The 19,712-nt window shown below is 38.8% G+C and overlaps 2 protein-coding genes across 2 annotated transcripts in view; both read right to left on the bottom strand.

Moving 5' to 3' along the window:
• The window catches only part of sucla2 (succinate-CoA ligase ADP-forming subunit beta), a 32,820-nt gene extending 20,359 nt beyond the window's left edge, over positions 1 to 12,461 (bottom strand). Inside the window, exons 1-5 of the mRNA XM_026144041.2 lie at positions 12,305 to 12,461; positions 9,210 to 9,405; positions 6,141 to 6,240; positions 4,649 to 4,811; positions 402 to 530 (exon numbers count right to left, since the gene is read on the bottom strand). Of these exons, the coding sequence (XP_025999826.1) occupies positions 402 to 530; positions 4,649 to 4,811; positions 6,141 to 6,240; positions 9,210 to 9,405; positions 12,305 to 12,388 (672 nt within the window). The 5' untranslated portion in view covers positions 12,389 to 12,461. The remainder of the gene's footprint in view (positions 1 to 401; positions 531 to 4,648; positions 4,812 to 6,140; positions 6,241 to 9,209; positions 9,406 to 12,304) is intronic.
• Positions 12,462 to 13,785: 1,324 nt separating this feature from the next.
• med4 (mediator complex subunit 4) lies at positions 13,786 to 17,387 on the bottom strand. Its single transcript, XM_026144869.2, has 7 exons — positions 17,231 to 17,387; positions 16,443 to 16,509; positions 15,677 to 15,847; positions 15,264 to 15,321; positions 15,072 to 15,158; positions 14,856 to 14,987; positions 13,786 to 14,477 (listed from the first exon to the last, which is right to left on the bottom strand). Exons 1-7 carry the CDS (start codon positions 17,299 to 17,301, stop codon positions 14,305 to 14,307), a joined length of 759 nt encoding a protein of 252 aa, XP_026000654.2. The 5' UTR covers positions 17,302 to 17,387; the 3' UTR covers positions 13,786 to 14,304.
• Between the last annotated feature and the right edge of the window lie 2,325 nt (positions 17,388 to 19,712).

The raw sequence follows: 19,712 nt of genomic DNA, 5'->3' as shown, positions 1-19,712 counted from the left end.
ATACTGTAAACATGAGAAAATATCAGTTGTTTTCTATAAGCCCTGGAAAATGATTATAACTTAGGCTCAGAGGAAAATTTGGGATGATGGGCGGAAATTTGTCATTAACGGATAACAAACTAAAAATTCGAAAAACCTTAATTATATCAAAAATAGGTGCAAAAACACGCTAAGAAGAATGCAACAATTTCTCCAACCAATGACCTTGTTTAGATAAGAGTTAACCTTCTTTAAACAGCAAAGAGCCCCTTCTGATTTAGACATTTTGGCACTCACTGCAGCATGAACGCACACAAACACACTCCCCTTTCTCTTCCTCCAAGTCTTCCTGCAGCCCAAACTACAAAGTGGGTGCACCTCAAGTCTGTTTCGTGACTTATTACATCTACCATTGATCGCACCTTGACAGCCTGCTCCATCTTAATACCCTCCACGATGTCGATGGGTTCCTTCACAATGGCATCTGGATTTTCCGCTGCAACATCTTCGATGTTCACGCCACCCTGTGAGCTGCCAATCAGCACAGGGCCCTGTGGGACACAAGTGGGAGGGATGGGGATTTAAAATCTTAGAGTTACTGCAACATTTTTGTTTCGAAATCTGTGAAACCTAAGCTCCGGATAGACACCTTTACAAAGAAAATGGGTGATTTAATAAGAGTGATTTTATGCAAGGAGGTTTTGACTATCCTCTCCCAATAATTACAATCAAAATTACCTTCTGTTTTTTTACTGACCTGGCTGCTCTTCCTGTAATTTAAATCAAATCTGAAGCCACATCCTTCAGACTTCCTATTTTTCTGTGTAAAAACTAAAAGATGCTATTGCCATGAAAAAAAAAAAAAATTCCAATGTCTTCAAACCTCTCATAACAAAAGCAACAAAGTAGTCTGTGCCTGCACAGTAAAATCACCGTCCTCATAATAAAATGCAAAAGACAACAATAAACAATTTTATAATCATGTCATTTATCTTCAGATTATTTTCTCAAACCCTCAGATTTTCTATTTAAAGTCGTGTAAAACAGGAAAAAGAAGAAACTCTCAGACCGGAGTAAGTAATTTTCATTGTTGTTAGAAAAGCAACACTAAATAGTTTATAAAATATGAAAATACTTATTAATTTCACATTCATCTGATTGTCAATAGGCTAATCACTGAGCGCGCTGATTGCTTGCAGCAGCTTCATAAACACAGCTGCATAGAGAGAAAAAAATAAAAAGGTTATCCACACAAGTCTTCATGACTGCACATCCTAAGGAGGCTCCTCAGATCACAAACCCTGTTTAATACAAGGTTTTGTTCCAAAGACTCCTGAGCTGAGACCTCCTTATTTCTGCTGTGATGACGGCAAAATACTAAGAAGGAATTTCTGTGGTGAGCAGCATCTTTATCCCTTTCTCCATACAGTAAGAACATGTGGAATACATTACAATAAGAATTTTATATACTATATACACAACAGTGTGAAAACGTTTTAAACATATAAAATTCTTGCTCACCGCATAGTTCATGATCTATAATCAAGTTATAGACACAATCGACTCAAATGTTAGCAGCTTTGCCTAATTATGAATAAAAACCTGAACATCCAGTCAAGCATACAGACTCACTGAACCCTGAAAAAGATCCAGTGAAAGTGTTAAAATTCTTAACACATGTAAAAACACTGACTTTATCTTCAGTATTGTGCTGCCATCTAGTGGACAAAATCTGTTAACTGAATCACAACTTTGTTTTTTTATGAGTTCAATGAAGATGAGTCAAGATGCATTTAAGCACTGACAGATGAATCTGTGTGTGCTTTGCTTAATTTAGTCATCTGAATGAAAAGATGTGGAGGGGAGGTGCGATGTACAGTTACATTACAAAAACAACAGTTAATCTCATCTAAATCTTTAATTTCACATCTAATTTTTGTAGTTTATAAATTGCCTCTAATTTTTTCAGAGCTGACTTTTCTTATGATACAGATCTTAATTTAAATGAATGAGTAATGTGTTTAATGTGTTTAAGTAAACAAACAGCAGCAGCTTGAGCTTTTCACACTAGGCTTGCAGACTGTCAACAGCTCAACTAAAATGATCTAGAGCTCATTCAATGCCACGCAAAAACATCATGAGATTACTGTAGTGTAAGTGTACCTTCCCTAACACTTAGACTAATACTAATCACCTCTAACAAATCCAATCCAATTTTATTTATAAAGCACTTTAAAATACCCAGCACAGGAACAAAGTGCTGTACAGAAAATAAGTTAAAACAATAGAATAACAAAAAACAGCAAAATAAATAAATAAAACACATAAAACATAAAATTAAAAACAGCCCTATGTTAAAACAAAAACAAGATAAAACAGCATCGAATCACCTAAAAACAACTAAAATAAAAAACCAACATCTCACGTGGTGTCAAAGGCCAGGGTAAAGAGGTGGGTTTTCAAGAGTGACTTAAAAACAGATAAAGAACTGGCCTGTCTAATCTCTAAAGGAAGCTCGTTCCACAGTTTTGGAGCTGCTACAGAAAAAGCACGATCTCCTCTAAGTTTACGCCCAGTCCTGGGTATCTTCAGGAGCAGCTGATCAGCTGACCTGAGAGAGCGGGTGGGTGTATAAGGCTGTAGCAGCTCAGAGAGATAAGATGGAGCTAGGCCATGGAGAGCTTTAAAAGTAAATAAAAGAATTTTAAAATGAATCCTAAAAGAAATGGGCAGCCAGTGAAGTGAAGCTAAAACAGGGGAAATGTGCTCAAACTTTCGAGTGCCTGTTAAAAGACGAGCTGCGGCATTTTGCACCCTCTGTAGATGACTAATATATAATGCACTGAGCCCAATATAAAGTGCATTACAGTAATCCAGCCGAGTGCTAACAAAGGCATGGATCACTGTCTCAAAGTGCTGCCGTGAAAGAATTGGCTTTATTTTTGCCAGCTGCCTGAGGTGAAAGAAGCTAGATTTTACCACGGCCTTAATTTGATTATCAAACTTCAGATCACAGTCCACTTTGACCCCCAGGTTTGTGACAGTTGGCTTAACATACTGTGCCAGGGAATCTACATACACATTGGGGGTCTCAGTGGAGCTACCAAAAACCATCACCTCTGTCTTTTTATCATTGAATTTTAAAAAGTTAACAGACATCCAAGTCTTAATGTCATCGAGACACTGAAGTAATGGCTGTGTAAGGTATCTGCCTTTTTTCTTTAGAGGGACATAGATCTGACAGTCATCAGCATAAAAGTGGAAAGGAATGCCGTGCTTTCTCAGTACAGAACCAAGAGGAAGCAGATATAAAGAGAAGAGGAGGGGGCCTAGAACTGAGCCCTGTGGGACACCACACAAGAGGGGAGCGGAGGACGACACATAGTCACCAAGGCTGACACAAAAAGTTCGCCCCGTCAAGTAGGACCTGAACCACTCCAGTGCTGTGCCCCTAATGCCCACCCAGTGCTCCAAACGAGAGAATAAAATGGCATGATCCACGGTATCAAACGCAGCTGTCAAATCTAAAAGCACAAGAACAACACAGTCCCCAGCATCAGTCGCTAAAAATATGTCATTAAAAACTTTTAAAAGGGCTGATTCAGTGCTATGAAAGGGTTTAAAACCAGATTGGAAAACCTCTAAAACATTTTGCTTTTCCAGGAAGGCCATTATTTGGCTGTAAACTACCTTTTCAAGAATTTTGGAAAGAAAAGGTAGTTTGGAGATAGGCCTGTAATTTGCAAGAACCGTAGGATCAAGAGCAGGTTTTTTAATCAGGGGTTTGACTACTGCATGTTTAAAATCTTTAGGGACAATACCTGACATCAGACTATGGTTTACCAGCTCAAGAACCAAAGGACCAACTGTAGGTAACACCTCTTTTAAAAGTCGAGGAGGGACAGCATCATTTGGAGACCCTGCAGGCTTAAGATGACCAACAGTCTCCTTTAAAAAGGACAGAGTCACAGGCTCAAACCTGTCAAAGACAGCAGAGCAGGAAACAGAGAGTGAGAGGTCATGACCACAAGGAGAGATCTGATCCCTTGTGGAGGAGACCTTCTCAATAAAAAAGTGTAAAAAATTTTGACAGGCTTCTGATGAGGGCTCAATACAGTCAGTATACGGTGCATTAAGAACAGAGTTAATAGTTTTAAATAAAACACGCGGGTTGTGGCAGTTTGACAAAATAATGTCAGATAAGTGTTTTCTTTTGGCATCTTTTACAGTTCTTTGATATTGACGCCAACAGTCCTTCAGCATCTGGAATGACACTTGTAGTTTGTCCTTTTTCCACTTGCGCTCAGTTCGATGGCAGTCGCGCCTGACAGCTCGTGTCAAGTCGTTCAGCCAGGGCTCAGGGCTCTACACAGAGACTGATGGGTTATTAGTAACACTAAATCTGTGATTTTTTGGGACCATTTAGGGGAGGAGCAAAGCCTGAACACCATTCAACATAAAAAATTTATCATCTCCTCTAAAGGTTTGTTTGAAAGGTTAATGCATGATTTACAAAACACAAAGAAATGGGCATTAAGAGCACTCCTTTTGAACTTTTCCACCTTTGTTGTTTTTTTTTTTTAAGGAAATTCATTTCCCGTGAAAGCATCGTTCTCAGCTGAGCAAACACATCATTTGGCTTCTTGTGGGTGCGCCTGTGTTCCCTCACCTGAAAGGACCTCTCCATGGTGATGGCAAAGTAGTATTCTCTGCGTGGGTACCTGCGCTCGCAGATGAACACCTGGTTGCAGATACGACCCGCCTCCCCGGTCTGCTTGGTGTACAGCTTTCGACCAATCATCTGAGATGAAATGTCTCGGGCTTCCTCTGGCCTGGAGATGAGGAGAAGACAGGAAATTGAAAACTTTTTAATGCATAACAAGTTAATTAGAAAACTTATGAAACAAATAGATAAAAACCTGTAAGGACAATACAAACTAAAATTATTAAACAGATACTTGAGTTTATTAACATTTAAATCATATCTGTCAGCACTACTTTCCTGAGCTAGTCAGTAAGCAGGAGAATGAGGATGGACACAGTTACCAAGGTTGTAAGTGTAATCTGCTCCGTGTATTGTACGGTGCAGAAAAAGTTAATTTCCACTCTTTACAGCCTTTGTCCTCTAAACAACAGTATGCAAAGTCTGTGCAGTAACTTCTGAAAACAGACAATAGAACAGGCTTGTCAAACTCATTAAGAGGAAATGAATAGTCCAATTAATTATTTTGTTCTTCAGATGAAGTCTGGAGTTCATTTTCATCCATTTTTCAGTATTACTGCAGTTTGTTGCTGCCATACTGGAGACACTTTGCCAAGTAGGCAGCATTTTCCAATTACACAGCAGTCAGCTGTGCTAAATAAAAATTAATGAAGCACTTTGATGACTACAGCAGCTCAGATATTCAATCAGCTCTACAATCTGTAGGCATGAGAAAGACCCCTCACAATTTTCCAGCAGTGGAAACAGCCCAGAAAATCCTCAGCAAGTGCAGACTTAGCAATGCTAAGAAACTACAAAAAACACAGGAGCTACATGTCAGACCCTACAGACCGTAGCTAGCATGTCAAAGTTCATGATAGCACAGTTGTGATGACTTCAAGTTTTTTACGTTATTGTTGCTAAAGATCTTTTTATAAGCTATCGAATCGCAGGCTGTTTTTCACAGAAGTGCATAGAGTCGTGGGAAAACATTCTTCAAATGACTGCATATTCACTACTCAAGGTAGGGTAGGTTAAATTGATTAGCATGTAAACATGGTCAAACATCATTAAGGTCTCTAAACACAGCACTGTTTCTTCATACAGAAGGAGCTGAACTCCCTGGTGTCTTCCACCTCCCTCTTCATGTATGTGTTCTCCTCTCCTCCTTTCTGTGCCACAACATGATGAGGAGCTAGGGTGATCGTTATTTACCGTTATCTCTCCTACAATCTTTCCACTCCCATGGCCAACACAAACATTTCCTGCTGATCCTGTTTCATGTTAATAATCTTAAACATGGGTTTTACTGTGAAGCAGCAAAACATACTCTTTGGTACACGCGTAAGTGAGGACAGGATTTTATCTAAGATGTGTTTACATATAGACAATCGTAATTTAGCCGATTTGTTGCCAGTAACGACTTATTTTGTTTAATTATAAAGGGTGGGTTACTTACGAGTAGACGATCCTCACTCCTCCCTTTAGTCCACCTTCAAACGTCCCTTTTCCTCTGCCGCCAGCCAGAACCTGAGCTTTCACTACAAGGTCCTTCGAACCTAACACACACACACAGTGATATTAAATGCACTAAATGTCATAGTAACTAATCAGTTACATGACAGACCGGCCAGAAATGAAGTTTGTACATTGTTAATATCAAGTAAAAAAATATCCTGGTTTTCTGTTAATATTTACACTCACATATTTCAAATGTGTGTTTGCTGCTTTATACATAGATGTACCAATCACTGCTCTACTTCAATTTTGATATTAACAGAAACAGACCTCCATTTGTATGTTTTCTGTAGTGACACAACGTTTAGATGGACTAATTTGATCTTATTCTCCTGTCACGCATAAACAATATGGCCAAAGGCTTACAAGACACCATGAGGCTTTTGCAATAATGGCTGAGTTTAAAAGTGAGAGGAAGGACTCCAGTTGGCAACTAACGCACCCTTGACCGTTTCAAAAATATGCAGTGACACAAAGCTCTGGGTCATAGTTGAGTTTTATTTGAAGGTTTGTTCACAAGTTTGGCTTTTGAACCAGTTTTCTTCAAATCTAGGTGGCAACTTATCACTAACTGTGCTAATGTCTCATGATAATAGTAAATTATATACACATTTAGCTTTAACTTCTTTAAGAACAGCATGGCATGCTGTAGCACACAGCATGTTTCAGTTTTATTCCATTAATTAGTACTTTTGTTCATTTTCATCAATACACAGTTTCATTCTGGGACTGAGGGTGGAGGGGGGGGGGGGGGGGTAGCTCAGTTTAATCATTTCCTTTTATCTTATACTTGGCCTTGGCCACACCCTATCACAGTTCATCCTCTGTCTCAAACAAGCTCTTTAGAGCAGTCTGTAAAATTTCTTAAAGATTTTGATGAAATTAGAAAAGTGGAGGACAAAAGAAGACGTGGCAGCAGCCAGTGGAACCACTCAGCCTCCTAGCAGATACACCTATCGTATAAAAATTTTACATCGTCTTATTCTTGAGTTAGTACATTCACAAATGTGGGCGTGCAAGCCTCCTCAGAAATGGTCTCAGTCAAAGGGGTAGCTGTCAAGGAGTCATTCTTAAAGAACATAAACAGCAAAATCAGACAAAAGCTGTACTGAAAATCAGCGGCAGCAGGTCTTATGGAGAGATCAGTCCAGATTTTACATATTTGGTTCAAATCATCATTAATATATACAGGGGAAAAATACAACAGTGAATGTCTACAGCCATCTATAGAACATAGTGGAGGCTTCGTTCGTCATGTTTTGGAGCTGAATTTCATCCAGGGACGCAGGAGATCTTGTCAAATTGGTGGAATCATGAAAAAGTACCATCAGATTTTGATCCACTGCAAATTAACATCTGGAAAACATCTGACTATCAATAGCTTCATTATCAGCATGACAATGACCACAAACACACTGCCAATCCAGTGAAAGCATGCCTGTATGGACAAACAGACAGTGGCCTCCCAAGAGCACAGACCTTAAAATTACTGAATCAGTGTGGGATCATCTTGTCAGAGAACAGAAAAAAAATGTCAGAAGACATGCAAAGAAGAGTTTTGAATGTCCTTGGACAAACCTGGAGAACAATTCCTGAAGACTACTGAAACACATGACAAGCAATCTTCCTAAGAGAGTTCAAGCTGTGCTGAAGAATAAAGGTCTTTATACCAAAGACTTCTTATTTTTGGCTTATATACTGTATTTCCATGTATGATTGAACATGTGTCAATAAATAACTGCAAACGCTTCCCATTTTCCTAGCAAAATAAAGAAATTAGGGGTGGCTAAAAACTTTTGCAACATACTGTATATGCCCCCCCCCCAAAAAAAAGCAGTAGAGGACCAGCTTAGCTAAATAAGTCTTATCATATCACATGTCTCCTTACTGATAGAGGAATATAACTTCACACACAGGCAAAGTAGGAGTAACATATGAGGAGAAAAAAAAAAACATGGCATGCAGCTCCTTTCATGTTATTTACAATGAACAAGAAACAGGGTGTGTATTGATTCCAACAGGTGCATCTTCTTTCTATCCAAGAATTGTGCACGCTGAGTGTCAACTGATACCACTGAAGCAGGAGATGGCTATGTATAGACTGGGTGTGCGAGAGTCTTTCTCTGTCTGTCTCACTCTTACACGCGCGCACGCACGCATACACACACACAAACAATGTTAGAAAAGCCTCCAAGTGGCATTCAGGTCCAGAGGGGTGATGAAAGAGTTAGCAGCATAAATGGATAGTCACGCCACTGGGTTTGTCAGAGAGTAATAGCGTGGTTAAAGTCAAAACTTTCATTCCATCTCTTTAAATGCTTTCAAGTCTAATGCAGAGCAATGGGGTCAAAATGTTTAACACCGGCATCTTTAAAGTTTTTCATTTCAAACATAGCTCTAAAGTGCTCTTCTTGCTCATATAAGACCAACCAAAGAAAATCACCACTAGTAAATCCACAACAGTGGCTTGGTGGTGGACCATTAACAGATAAAACATTCATAACACTACTAAAGCCCACTGCATTTAACATGGTAGCTAAATTCAAAGGTCTCCAGACTGAAGTTTGACAGAACAGAGTTTAACTACAGCGACTCTAAATTTAAGACTTCTGTACTTAAGTCAAGTTTGTGAAAGTGATGGCTTATACAATATGAGATTGTTTGGAATAGAAACAGTACTAATGTAATTTGGCTTCTTACAGACAAGGTTGTATTATGATTTATTTAAAACGTTAATATTGCCACAGTCAGTTCACAATCAAAGCATTTGAAGTTTAGCCTGCTGGGTTTCTAAAGGCTTCTGTAATTAAATGCATATACAACATCTTCAAATGTCAGTGCCTCTTTATCCATTAAAGTGTGAAGCTGTGCATCTTGACTGAGGTTGGACATTGTCTTTAAAAATCACTTAAACTGTTCTAAATAACAGAACTACAGTTTTTGTTTTTTTTGTCCTTTAGTAAAGGACAGTGAAAGTGAACTTGCTTGTTAACGACTTGTTCAGCCTTACCAATCTGCTTGGCCACAGCGTACGCCTCCTCTGAGGAGTTAGCCACCATGCCGGCCGGCACAGAGATGCCGGCCTCTTTCAGCAGGCCGATGCTCATGTACTCATGTAGTGAGAGGTTCCTCTGCTGCTGCTGCACGTGAGGGGGCTGGGGCTGGGACACATGGCCGCCAAACAGACCTGAAGAACCACCAAGAACCTGAAGGGACAGAAAGAACAAGCACAGGAAGCAATGAACTTAAAACCAGTACATCTACCATCTTCAAATGTCAATCTAACCTACAAATAAACAATCTCTTTTAACTCAAAACAAGCAGACACATCATTGTGTTGTCTTTTGCTCAATATTGCTAGAGCAACATGTGAAAATCGCAGACACTAAACCCACGAGATAAAATTCCTACAACACAAAACATAACCATCCTTGGAGGAAGAGAGAATCGTTCACAGTCCGTAGGACCACAAAAGCAACACTGGAAACTTCAGCAAGGATGTGAAACAAAGTGTTACTCAAAGCATATCAGCTGGGCATTAGACAATCACGTTTATTTCCTCAACTAAATCAGTGGACCAAAAGAAAAATCCAACCTTTCATTTTTGGTCAAAAAAAAAAAAAAAAAAAAAGAAGACGACTGGCTGCTTTATTAGGCACACCTGGTTCACATATTTACTTATTAACACAAATATCTAATCAGCATTTAGGCAAATAGGCATGGTCAAGACAACCTGTTAAAGTTCAAACTCAGTATCACACCAGAGACACAAAGCGATTTAAGTAACTGTGACGGTGGAGTGGTTGCTGCTGCCAGACAGGCTTTGTCTGAGTACCAGAAACTGCTGATCTGCACTCTAGGGTTTACTGAAAAAAGAAAACATCCAGTGAGTGGTGGTTCTCTGGGTAAAAATGCCTTGTTGATGTCAGAGGTGATAGGAGAATGGTCAGCTGCTTTGAGCTAACAAGAAGGCAACAGTAGCTCCAATAACCACTCAGACTAAAGCAGCAGAAACTCACACCAGGTGCCACTCCTGTCAGATAAGAACAGGAAGTGAAGCTCACCGAAAGCAGTCAACAGAATGATGATTCTGGATTTTTGCTGTGATATTCAGATGATAGCATCAAAGCTAACCGTAACAGGCTCCATCCTGCCTTGTTTCAATAGCTGAGGCTAATGAGGTGGTATAATAGTGTTGGGAATATTTTCTTGGAACATTCTGGGGCCTTAAGTACAAACTGATCACCATTTAAAAGCTCTCACTGTACTCAAATGGCCTCCACGGTCACCAGATCTCATTCCAACAGAGTACCGTTAGGATGTGATGGAACAAGAGACTCACACCATGAATGTTCAGCTGACAAATCTGCATCTGTGTGATGCTCCATGTCAATATGGACTAAAATCTCTAAGGAATGTTTCCAGCCACTTGTTAAATCTGTGCCACAGACAATTAAAGCAGTTCTGAAGGCCAAAAGGCCCCCCCTCCCCCCGGTACCAGTATGGCGTACCTGTGACTGAAGTAAGTGTTTAGCTAAAACAGAACAAGAAGAACTAAACCTGTTGTGGTTTTTGAGGTTTCAGATACCAGACAATTAGTCAAACATTATTTTGTTCTGTTACCTTTACACACTATATAAAATTATATCACAAGCAAAAGTGTGTGTAAACAGACATTATTAACTCTAATAGGTGTGCACACACTATCAAGATTATAATGAACAGAAAAAAAGGGAGCAACTGAAGACTTTTTGTTGGCTACTCAAGTAAGACTTTTAAAGTCCCTCTTGCAACCACATAAAGTGTAACACATGTATTATTTCACTGTTACACCATCCAAAATGAAAACCCAGAACAATACTGCAATTAAAATATACATTATATCACATTTCCAGATGGATAACTCAAAAATTCCTATTGATGAATACAAATGTAGGCAAACGGAGTCCTGACAGGTAGCCTAAAAAGAATGAAACAATTTAAAGATCACCGTTCTTTTTCGTTGATCTATATTACACCTTTCAACCATCTTTCAAACCAGTATCCTATAAATTTTTTAGCTGAAAAAATGCTAATATTGTGTCACTAAATGGCGTATTCCGAGTTTTGGACAAAAGAACTGAATTCAGTGCTTTTAGAGAGCTTCAACAACCTGCAGATACCTTTTTAGTAAAACAAATGTAAAGCTTTGCTGATGTTATCTGAACAGAATGTGTCAAAATAAGTTTTACAAGCATTTCAAACTTTCACCTAAGATGTCACAAAGACTTCTGTTAAGAATGCTGATACGTTTACCACCGATAAGACAAAACACTAAAACCAGCTGTTTTGTATTGTGTAGGTCCTCTTCATGCTTCCAAAACAGCTCCGGACTGCCAGAGCACAGCCATGAGACCACTGAGTTTGTCCTGTGGTGTCAGGTGTCTGCAGCAATGTTTAGGCTGGAATGTCGAGACCCAAAGCCTCCCACCAATACGACATAAATAACGTAATTCTGCTCAGTGTAGAGTATTCAGAGTTTTGCTGGTCAGGCTCTATCTTATGGGGGCCCTGGTGTAATGGACTCCCGGTTCAATTGCGCGCTCTTCCCGGTTAGATCTCTTCCGTCATTTTATCTTGCTGTTCCCCCCCGTTGTATATTTACAGCGTATCTCTGCAGTGAAAGCTGTTTATGCTTCCGAGCCTGAGCGGATTTGGCCAGATAACTTCCCAAGAAGACCCAGCGGGACAGATGTCATGGGGGAGGAATCGCTGGGATGGAAGCTGTAGCAGCTGCCGGTGGAGGTCACTGAGCTTCACTGAGCATATCCTCCACCAAGAATGCCGTTCACAGCCACACGAAGTGTACGGCTACAGAAAAGACTAAGGGCACAGTGATTATTTGGCCGTTTACTGCTTAATCTGCAGATTTGACAGCCGGCCGTGCTAACTATGTGCTAGTTAGCGTGTTAGCCAAAATAACGGAAACTCAATCGAGTTGTGCTAATGTCAAATTTGACCCTGTCAGATTCGTAGAACTTTTAACCCTCGGGGAAGGTGTGGTGCCATAACAGACACATTCCACGAAAGCCCAAACGTTGTCTTCCGTTGTGGATACACACTTACCTTACAAGCGGAGCTAATAGTGTTTCTAGCCCCTGAAGTTCTCAGGCTAGCCGTCAAACGGCCGCAAATCAGGGACGTCGCCATGTCTCCCTCTACAGCAAAGTGGATTGAACGCGCAGGCGTAGTGCGATTCCAAAGACGCCCTCCCCTCTGGTAATTTCAAATGCTGTCGGAACGTTCAGTCCCATGAAAGGAATGTTATGGCCAAATAAAAAAAGAAAATACATACGTATAAACATACACACACACACACACACACACACACACACACACACACACACACACACACACACACACACATATATATATACACTATTTTTGTAAAAACTAGGAATTAGTATTTTGAGAATAAAGTCGAAATGTAGAGATTAAAGCCCTCTACAAAGTGCCTTGCGTAGATGAACTAGTAAAATCGTACTTCAGAATTGATTTATGTTACAAGTAAATTGTTTATTTTTAACCATAAACACAATGTGCAATCTCCACATTTCGCCTTTTCCCCCTCAAAATAGTTTTTCAAGTGTAATGTCAAATTTTCAACCAAAATCTGAAAATGAACACAATTTGTTATTGTTTTTTTTTTATTAATCTGGCCCTATTACTACCATTGTACAATGCTTAGGATGAAGGACTCAGGGTTAGGGTAGTATACTGCTGGTGTGTGTTCAAATATCTGAAAATATGCGTACTTACTTTAAAGAATAAAAATGAGCATTTAAAAAGTAGCTAAATGTATTTGTTTTAAATATCCACTTCGTGCCTATTTCCCCTTTTCATAACACTGCAAAAACTCAAATAGGCTACATCACATAATTTTAATAGCATACTGCAAAAACAAATCTTTATTTCAATCTTTAACCATAGTATACAATAACATAGTGTTTTACAGTGAGCTCCTGAAGGCAGCACTATCATTGCCTCAACATACTGTAAATAAAGACTCCTTCCGCCCTTTAACCTAAATAAATACAATTCTTAGTGTCAAGTATAAACTTGTAAATGAATAAATGAAGTCATATCTCATGGCTCATTTTAAAAACAACAACAACATGTAGGCATCATGTTGCACTCTGACATTAGTTCCACTTGTATGCAACAAGAAATTAAACCTTTTCTACCCAGTGCTAATTTCTGGCTTGTATCTCTATTATCTCCTTATCTTTCCACTCAAAAAAGTGATGTCAAATGCAAGATGGCCCTGATGTACTTATTGCTCTTTTGCATTATGTTCTACTTCCACTTCCAGTGAGAAATAGTGTTCCAGCACGTGTCAGTTCAGATTTTCAAAGATTTGATAAATAAAAACATACAGCCAACACCTTGCACCATGAAATGTACTGAATCGTAATGGATGAGATGACCTCTGACTGTATCTGCTTCCATCTAATGCTGTTCAGGAACATTTGAAAGTTGGTGTTCCTAAACATGAATAACAAAACAACAAATCCACAAATCCAGACACAAAAAGAGTAGAAAAAAAATTGTATTCAAAAAGTATTTATTTACAAGACTGAGTATTTACAGGCATATTTACACAACTTATACTACACTGCAAACATTCTGACCGTGACCAACTAAAATTAGACATCAAGTCTCTCACACACACGGTGTCACCAAAGAGCAAAAGAAGGCAAATTATTGTCTTTGTTTTCTGAAGGATATTCTTTGGTCTGTCTTCTTTCATGTAGGAGTCCAGAATGACACGTTCTTCATTTTTGCTAGTTCTAGTTTATACAGTAGTTTCACTGAACTGTATAATAACGCCAGTTAGCCTGGTTCTGTCCAAAGGGAACATAATCCACCTACTAACACCATAAACTTACTAATATTCAAAAAGGGTACATTTAAAAAATCAATTTCTCAAAGGCACAATAAATGACTGAAGCTGAAGATGCCTGCTCAGATGTTGCTCGCTGGTGAGCTTTAAGTCGAGCAAACAGACACGCGCGCACACACACACACACACACGTCTCAGCATTTCTTGACTCTGAGACACACTTTTAGTCGGAGTCACTACTGCTGCTGGAGGAATCTGTGGACATGGCCTCTACATCATCTTCATTCTCCTTGTTGTGACCCGGAGGCTCCAGGCCAAAGTCATTGCCGTGGTGAGGGGGCAGCATCCCCACTGAGACATCAGACGACTGCCACGGGTAATGAGGCGTCAGGACGTCTGAGGTGACACGAGAGAAAAGTGATTATTCTGTGAAACGCCAAACACTGACTGACACTACTTATCTCAGCCTCTCTCTCAGCTCCCTTATATAGTATCTGAAAGCTGGTACTTTTTGCCAAGTTTCTTATGTTACAGAGCTTGATGTAGATGCAGTCTGAATGGCAACAAATAAAACCTGTGTTCAGTGTTTATACTTGATAAAAAGAAAAATAATGGATCCATCCTTTAACTTTTTAAAGGATGGATAAGGATGGATAATGATAAATTGATAAATGATACATTTTGAAATCACCGTAACAAACCTCTGACCTCATCTAAAATCTCTTTGCCAGGAGGCATGGGTACTCCTTCCTTTAAGTGCTCAGCTGAACTTACCTGGTAACCTCCCAGCAGCTAACGCGTCTCCTGGCAGATGACCGTTCACACCATTGGTGGACAGGTTGGCCATGTGACCAAGCATCCCGCTACGCATTTCCAGGTCGGTAGGGTACGGTCTGCGTGGATCACCTTTCAAGTATGACAACAGTGAATGAAGCTGAACATGAACTTTTACCAACACCCAGTGTGAGATACAGAGAGCCTGGCACATACCTGGCACCCAGTTGAGAGGAGCACACACAGCGTTACTGGCACTGATTCTGTGAGCATACTTGATGATTTCTTCTGATGAGATGCTTCCTGCAGAGAACATGTAAACAGTGTCAATTTATGGGCAAGCCATCAAAGAGAAAACCAGCCATCAAACAAAGCTTTCACCAGAACGTGTCGGGAGTGTTCCCTCACCTTTCCTGGCTCTTTCGATGGATTTCAGTTTCTCTTTTGCCTGGTAAACAGCAGTGGCCTGAAACAGATACACAGAAATATATCAATCCTCTTTATCACTTCTCACATGATATTAGAATTTAAAGAAGATGTAGTTTCTGTTTATTATGACTATTCGTATGCTGGCCTCATTATTTTAAACCTTGGCCATGTTTAATATGAACATCTGTAACACGGTATATCAGAAAAAGAAGAGAATCATAGGCCCCTTTACATTACAATAGCAACACTATAACCCTGAACACCTCTGCTGTAAGAGCACAGTATCAGCTACACCAGCATACTTAAAACATTTGAGCATTTATTTCAATCTGTCAGCGCTGCCCTGCTCTGGATAAAAAAAAAAAATACAACAAGAGACAAGCCAAACCCACCAGGATGTGTTCTGCTTCCTTCAGTTGTTTCTGGAGCTGCTGGATGTCACTATCTCTCTTCTCCACCTCCTTCTCCAGCAGTTGCATTTCCTGGTGAACCTTCCCCTGCTGCTGGGCCACCTCCATCAGCTCCTGAAACTCCTTGTCCCTCTGCACCAACAGCTCCAGGATCTTATGGATAAAGCATCAACACATTCTGTTATCAAAGATTTCCTATTTCATAGGCTTCATACAGGTTAGTGTAACTAACTAAAATCACTCATGTCTAACACAATAAAAGGTTCAAAAGCTATGAAAGATTTATGGACGACAGAAAATCAGTTGGAAGGAACTAGATATCTTCAAATGTGACAGCATTAAAATTAAATGCTTAAATTTAAAAAAAAATTATGCTTAGCAATTAAGCACAGGTTTGTCCTTAAAGAAACAGTGATCCTGTATCAGTGATCACGTCTCACCAAAACTTTAAAACAGCAAAAAACAAAAGACTGTGCAAATCCACAAAGAACTTGAAGATCAAGTACCAGAAACTGGAAAAATACAGACACCGAGTGGCAGACAAGTATCAAACTGGACAGTGTTTCACAACACTGACCAAATATATAGCTGGAGACATTTTAGAATAGCTGCCACATAGTGAGACTTGCTTCTAGAAGGCCTTTGATCACCACTAACCCTAGGACTACGCATGGTCTGACAGCCACTGTGATGGTCATTAGTTTGTTTAAATCTCCGTGTGTCGACTAAAGGCTGAGTGGGGTGTTACCTGCGTGTCCTCTCCAGGTTGAGGCATTTTCTGACTCCTGGACAATGCCAGCATCTCTATCAGCTCCCTGAAATGAACACACACACAATTAAAAATGGTCAAAAACCACATTTCAATCCAACAAATCAAATTTCTATGTTTATATATTTATTTACTTTTTAAAGCTCATACTGATGATCGTTTTCTGTACGCCTATGTTCGCTTTGTTTCTCTGATTAGTCATTTTGGCCATTCTTGTGGTAGTTTCCTTTTGAAAGTCTAAGGAGCTTGGAAAGAAAAGCGCCTGGACTTCTTTGAGTTGCTTGAAGACGTTTCACCTCTCATCCGAGAAGCTTCTTCAGTTCTAAGGGTCCAATGGTGGAGAGTCCCAGTCTCAAAGAAGTCCAGACCCTTTTCTTTCCAAGCTCCTTAGACTACGATGACCTGGATGAATGAGAACCTTCACAGACATATTTCCTTTTGAAAATGACTATTAGCCGTAGAGTGTAGTACCTACAAACTCTTCAACAACCTTGTTTTATAAAATGGAGTCTTCTAACTGCTAACAGTTTCCAACAGAAAAATTAGAACAGTGTTTCAGGTTGTTTCAAATCCCAGAGCTCGTTATCTTTCTTTCAGAAAAGCCGTAGGCTCGGCCAATGAGCGGCATGTCTGCTAGTAATCAGCACAAACTGGGGGTGCTAGTTCACGGCTCCGAGTATTTTATCTCTTCACAGATAAAATACTGATAGCTTACCAAACAGTTTACACGAGACACGAGAAAACGCTCGCACGAAGTTTAATTTTACCTGGATAAAACCTCCAAATCATCCAGCACAGACAGCAGTCTCTCCTTCGTCGATTTCTCCGCCGCCGCCATGTTTACTTTCGTTCCTCTGGTTTGCGCAAGACAGGAAATGACGTTCCAAAATCTTCTTCTTCGTCGTCTTTGTTGTTTTCGGGCAATTTGCGTTTTGGTCTCTAGGGTATGCTAGAGATATGACTCCTGTTCTCACTTCCGTAGCATTTATTGGCGTTATTAATATTATTGGCAGTCATATTCTAACCTAGACTTATGGTGCCTTATTTATATATCTATAATGTAATCTATAATTCTCAATAATTTGTACTCAGTTCATCTACTCCAAATAAATTCCTCCTGTTTTTTTTTTTAACGTTTTAATGCACTGCACTTATTTATCAGACCTATGTTTTTAATTACAGGTTACCTCTCATTTACACAAGTAAGAGCATCAAATATTGCTTCTATTATCAGCGTATTTCACCTTCATTCAAGCGAAAAGCAACACCAAAAAAATAAGGAGTACATTAAGTTGGAAAGGTTGATAATATATATATTATTATGACGGGGAATAAAGTGGAAATATTCAAGTAACGATTCAAGCGCTTGAAAATAAAAATGAGTACAGTACTTCCGGCATCCTTTTTTCACTGTTGTTGTGTGTGTGTGTGTGTGTGTTTTTTTTTAGTATATCACACATTCCAGCTGGCGAGAAAGAATTGTATTAATCTTTTGTTTTGTTTTGTCACTGTATATAAATGTGTTCACACAGCTTTATTTTATTTTGTTCCCATATTCTCCGACCAGGGGGAAACAGCCGTTTCCCAGATGTAGGCTGTTTCCCCCGGTCAGGCCGTAGACAGCGCAAACCGAAACTGAAGAAACTTCCGGACCGTCAAAATAAGTGCAAACCTGCTTAAAATTTCATAAAAGTTTATGCAATGCAAGCATTTATACAAAAAGGGAAAAGTGCCACAGTAATTAAAAGATAAAATACATAAAACGTTTTTCTCTTGCAAGCTGTGTACTGTGATTCTGTATTTCGTGGTTGGATATTGTCTTTTGCAGATGAGAACTCACATTACAGCCTAATTTTATTCACGTGGTTTGTTGAGATATTTGAATCAAAGAAATAAGATATATTCTGAATTCATTATATAGCTCATCAGGTAAAACTGACAGTTCTTCTGTTTTTTTCTGTAAATCAAAAATGTGTATATTTCCTTGAAGCCCATTAAATTATTTAAATTTTGGATTTTTATGTTGAATGTTATTTCTTTAACACACTACCAGTTTTTAGTCATAATTTAAGTTCGTGTCGTTATGTTAATTTTCTTATTTTCTCTTATGTTATGGCAGGGATATCAAACTCCTTGTGTAAATATAAAGCCAGATTTGATCTTAACTGTCATTTCTGTCATTGCAAAAAAGTTTAACAACACAATACATCTCAGTTTTTCTGCATTACAGAGAAATACTAAAGTTTTTCAGCACAACTATTTGGGCTTAAACCGTAAGAAATAAATGCATAAATTACTTCCACTAATTACGTTAATTGTATAAAATTTACATCCAAATGTATTAATACAGAAAAAGTTCCATTAGCTTATGGCACAGATGGTCTTTTACTTATAAAAACAGAACATTTTTGTTAGTTGAAAGAATTTTTGTTTTTGTATTTTTCCTTTAAAGGCCACTGCAAAAATGATGAATTTGAATAACAACAGTAAAAAAGTGTCATTTGTGTTTTCATTCTTTATTTACTTTAGGTGAGTGGTCACGGGGGAGTTTTTTGATCAGTAATAAAACTCATAAAACTTATGAAAATACAGTTTAAAAAGTTGTCCCAGGGGCCAGATTGGAGAGTATTTGGCAACTGATTCTGGTCCCTGGGTATTTGACGCCCCTGCCTTACTTTTACCGTATTAATCAGTGTGTGTGTGTGCGTAGCTCGGATTGTCCCCCCCACCCCACTCTTTGGTGTTGATGGGTTGGTTATGCAAATATATCCCAGCAAAGTAATAAACTCTATAAATTATAGTCATAGTAATAAAGTCTTGAGTTTAGTGTATGTAATCCATTACATTTCGGAAGTAAATTATATAATATTTATTGACAGCTCTAGGTACTAGAGCAACAGTCGTGATCTAATCACTTTCATAATATTTGCACAGTTTTAATGTTCTATATTTAAATAAAACATTTTAGTCTATTACTTGCTTTTTTTGTATTATTTATCTATTTTATTATTTAACAGCCATTTATATGTTCTTTTAAGTAGGTATAGTACTAAATATGTTAACTGAGTTTTTCGTTTATTGTTTTCTGCATTGTTTTATTTTGTTGTTTATCTTGCATTCCCATTGCCTGTGCTTCTCGGCCTATTGTAAATCGTTTTGAAATACATGTCGTACATAGAAGAGGCTATAAAATAAAGCATAATAAAAGCAAGTATAATAAGGTATAATAAAGCACGTAGATACAGATGT

Source organism: Astatotilapia calliptera, chromosome 16, assembly GCF_964374335.1.
Source record: "Astatotilapia calliptera chromosome 16, fAstCal68.1, whole genome shotgun sequence".
In the NCBI taxonomy this organism is placed as follows: Eukaryota; Metazoa; Chordata; class Actinopteri; order Cichliformes; family Cichlidae; genus Astatotilapia; species Astatotilapia calliptera.
The sequence above is the reverse complement of the archived record's forward strand: the minus strand, read 5'-3'. Positions and strand labels throughout refer to the sequence as shown.

Excerpts from the sequence above, each read along its gene's own strand:
- med4 (XM_026144869.2), bottom strand. The coding sequence starts at position 17,301 with ATGGCGGCGGCGGAGAAATCGACGAAGGAGAGACTGCTGTCTGTGCTG. Across the intron at positions 15,848-16,442 it reads AACCTGGAGAGGACACGCAG|ATCCTGGAGCTGTTGGTGCA; the intron begins GTAACACCCCAC and ends TTTATCCATAAG. Across the intron at positions 15,159-15,263 it reads CATCGAAAGAGCCAGGAAAG|GAAGCATCTCATCAGAAGAA; the intron begins GTGAGGGAACAC and ends TGTTCTCTGCAG.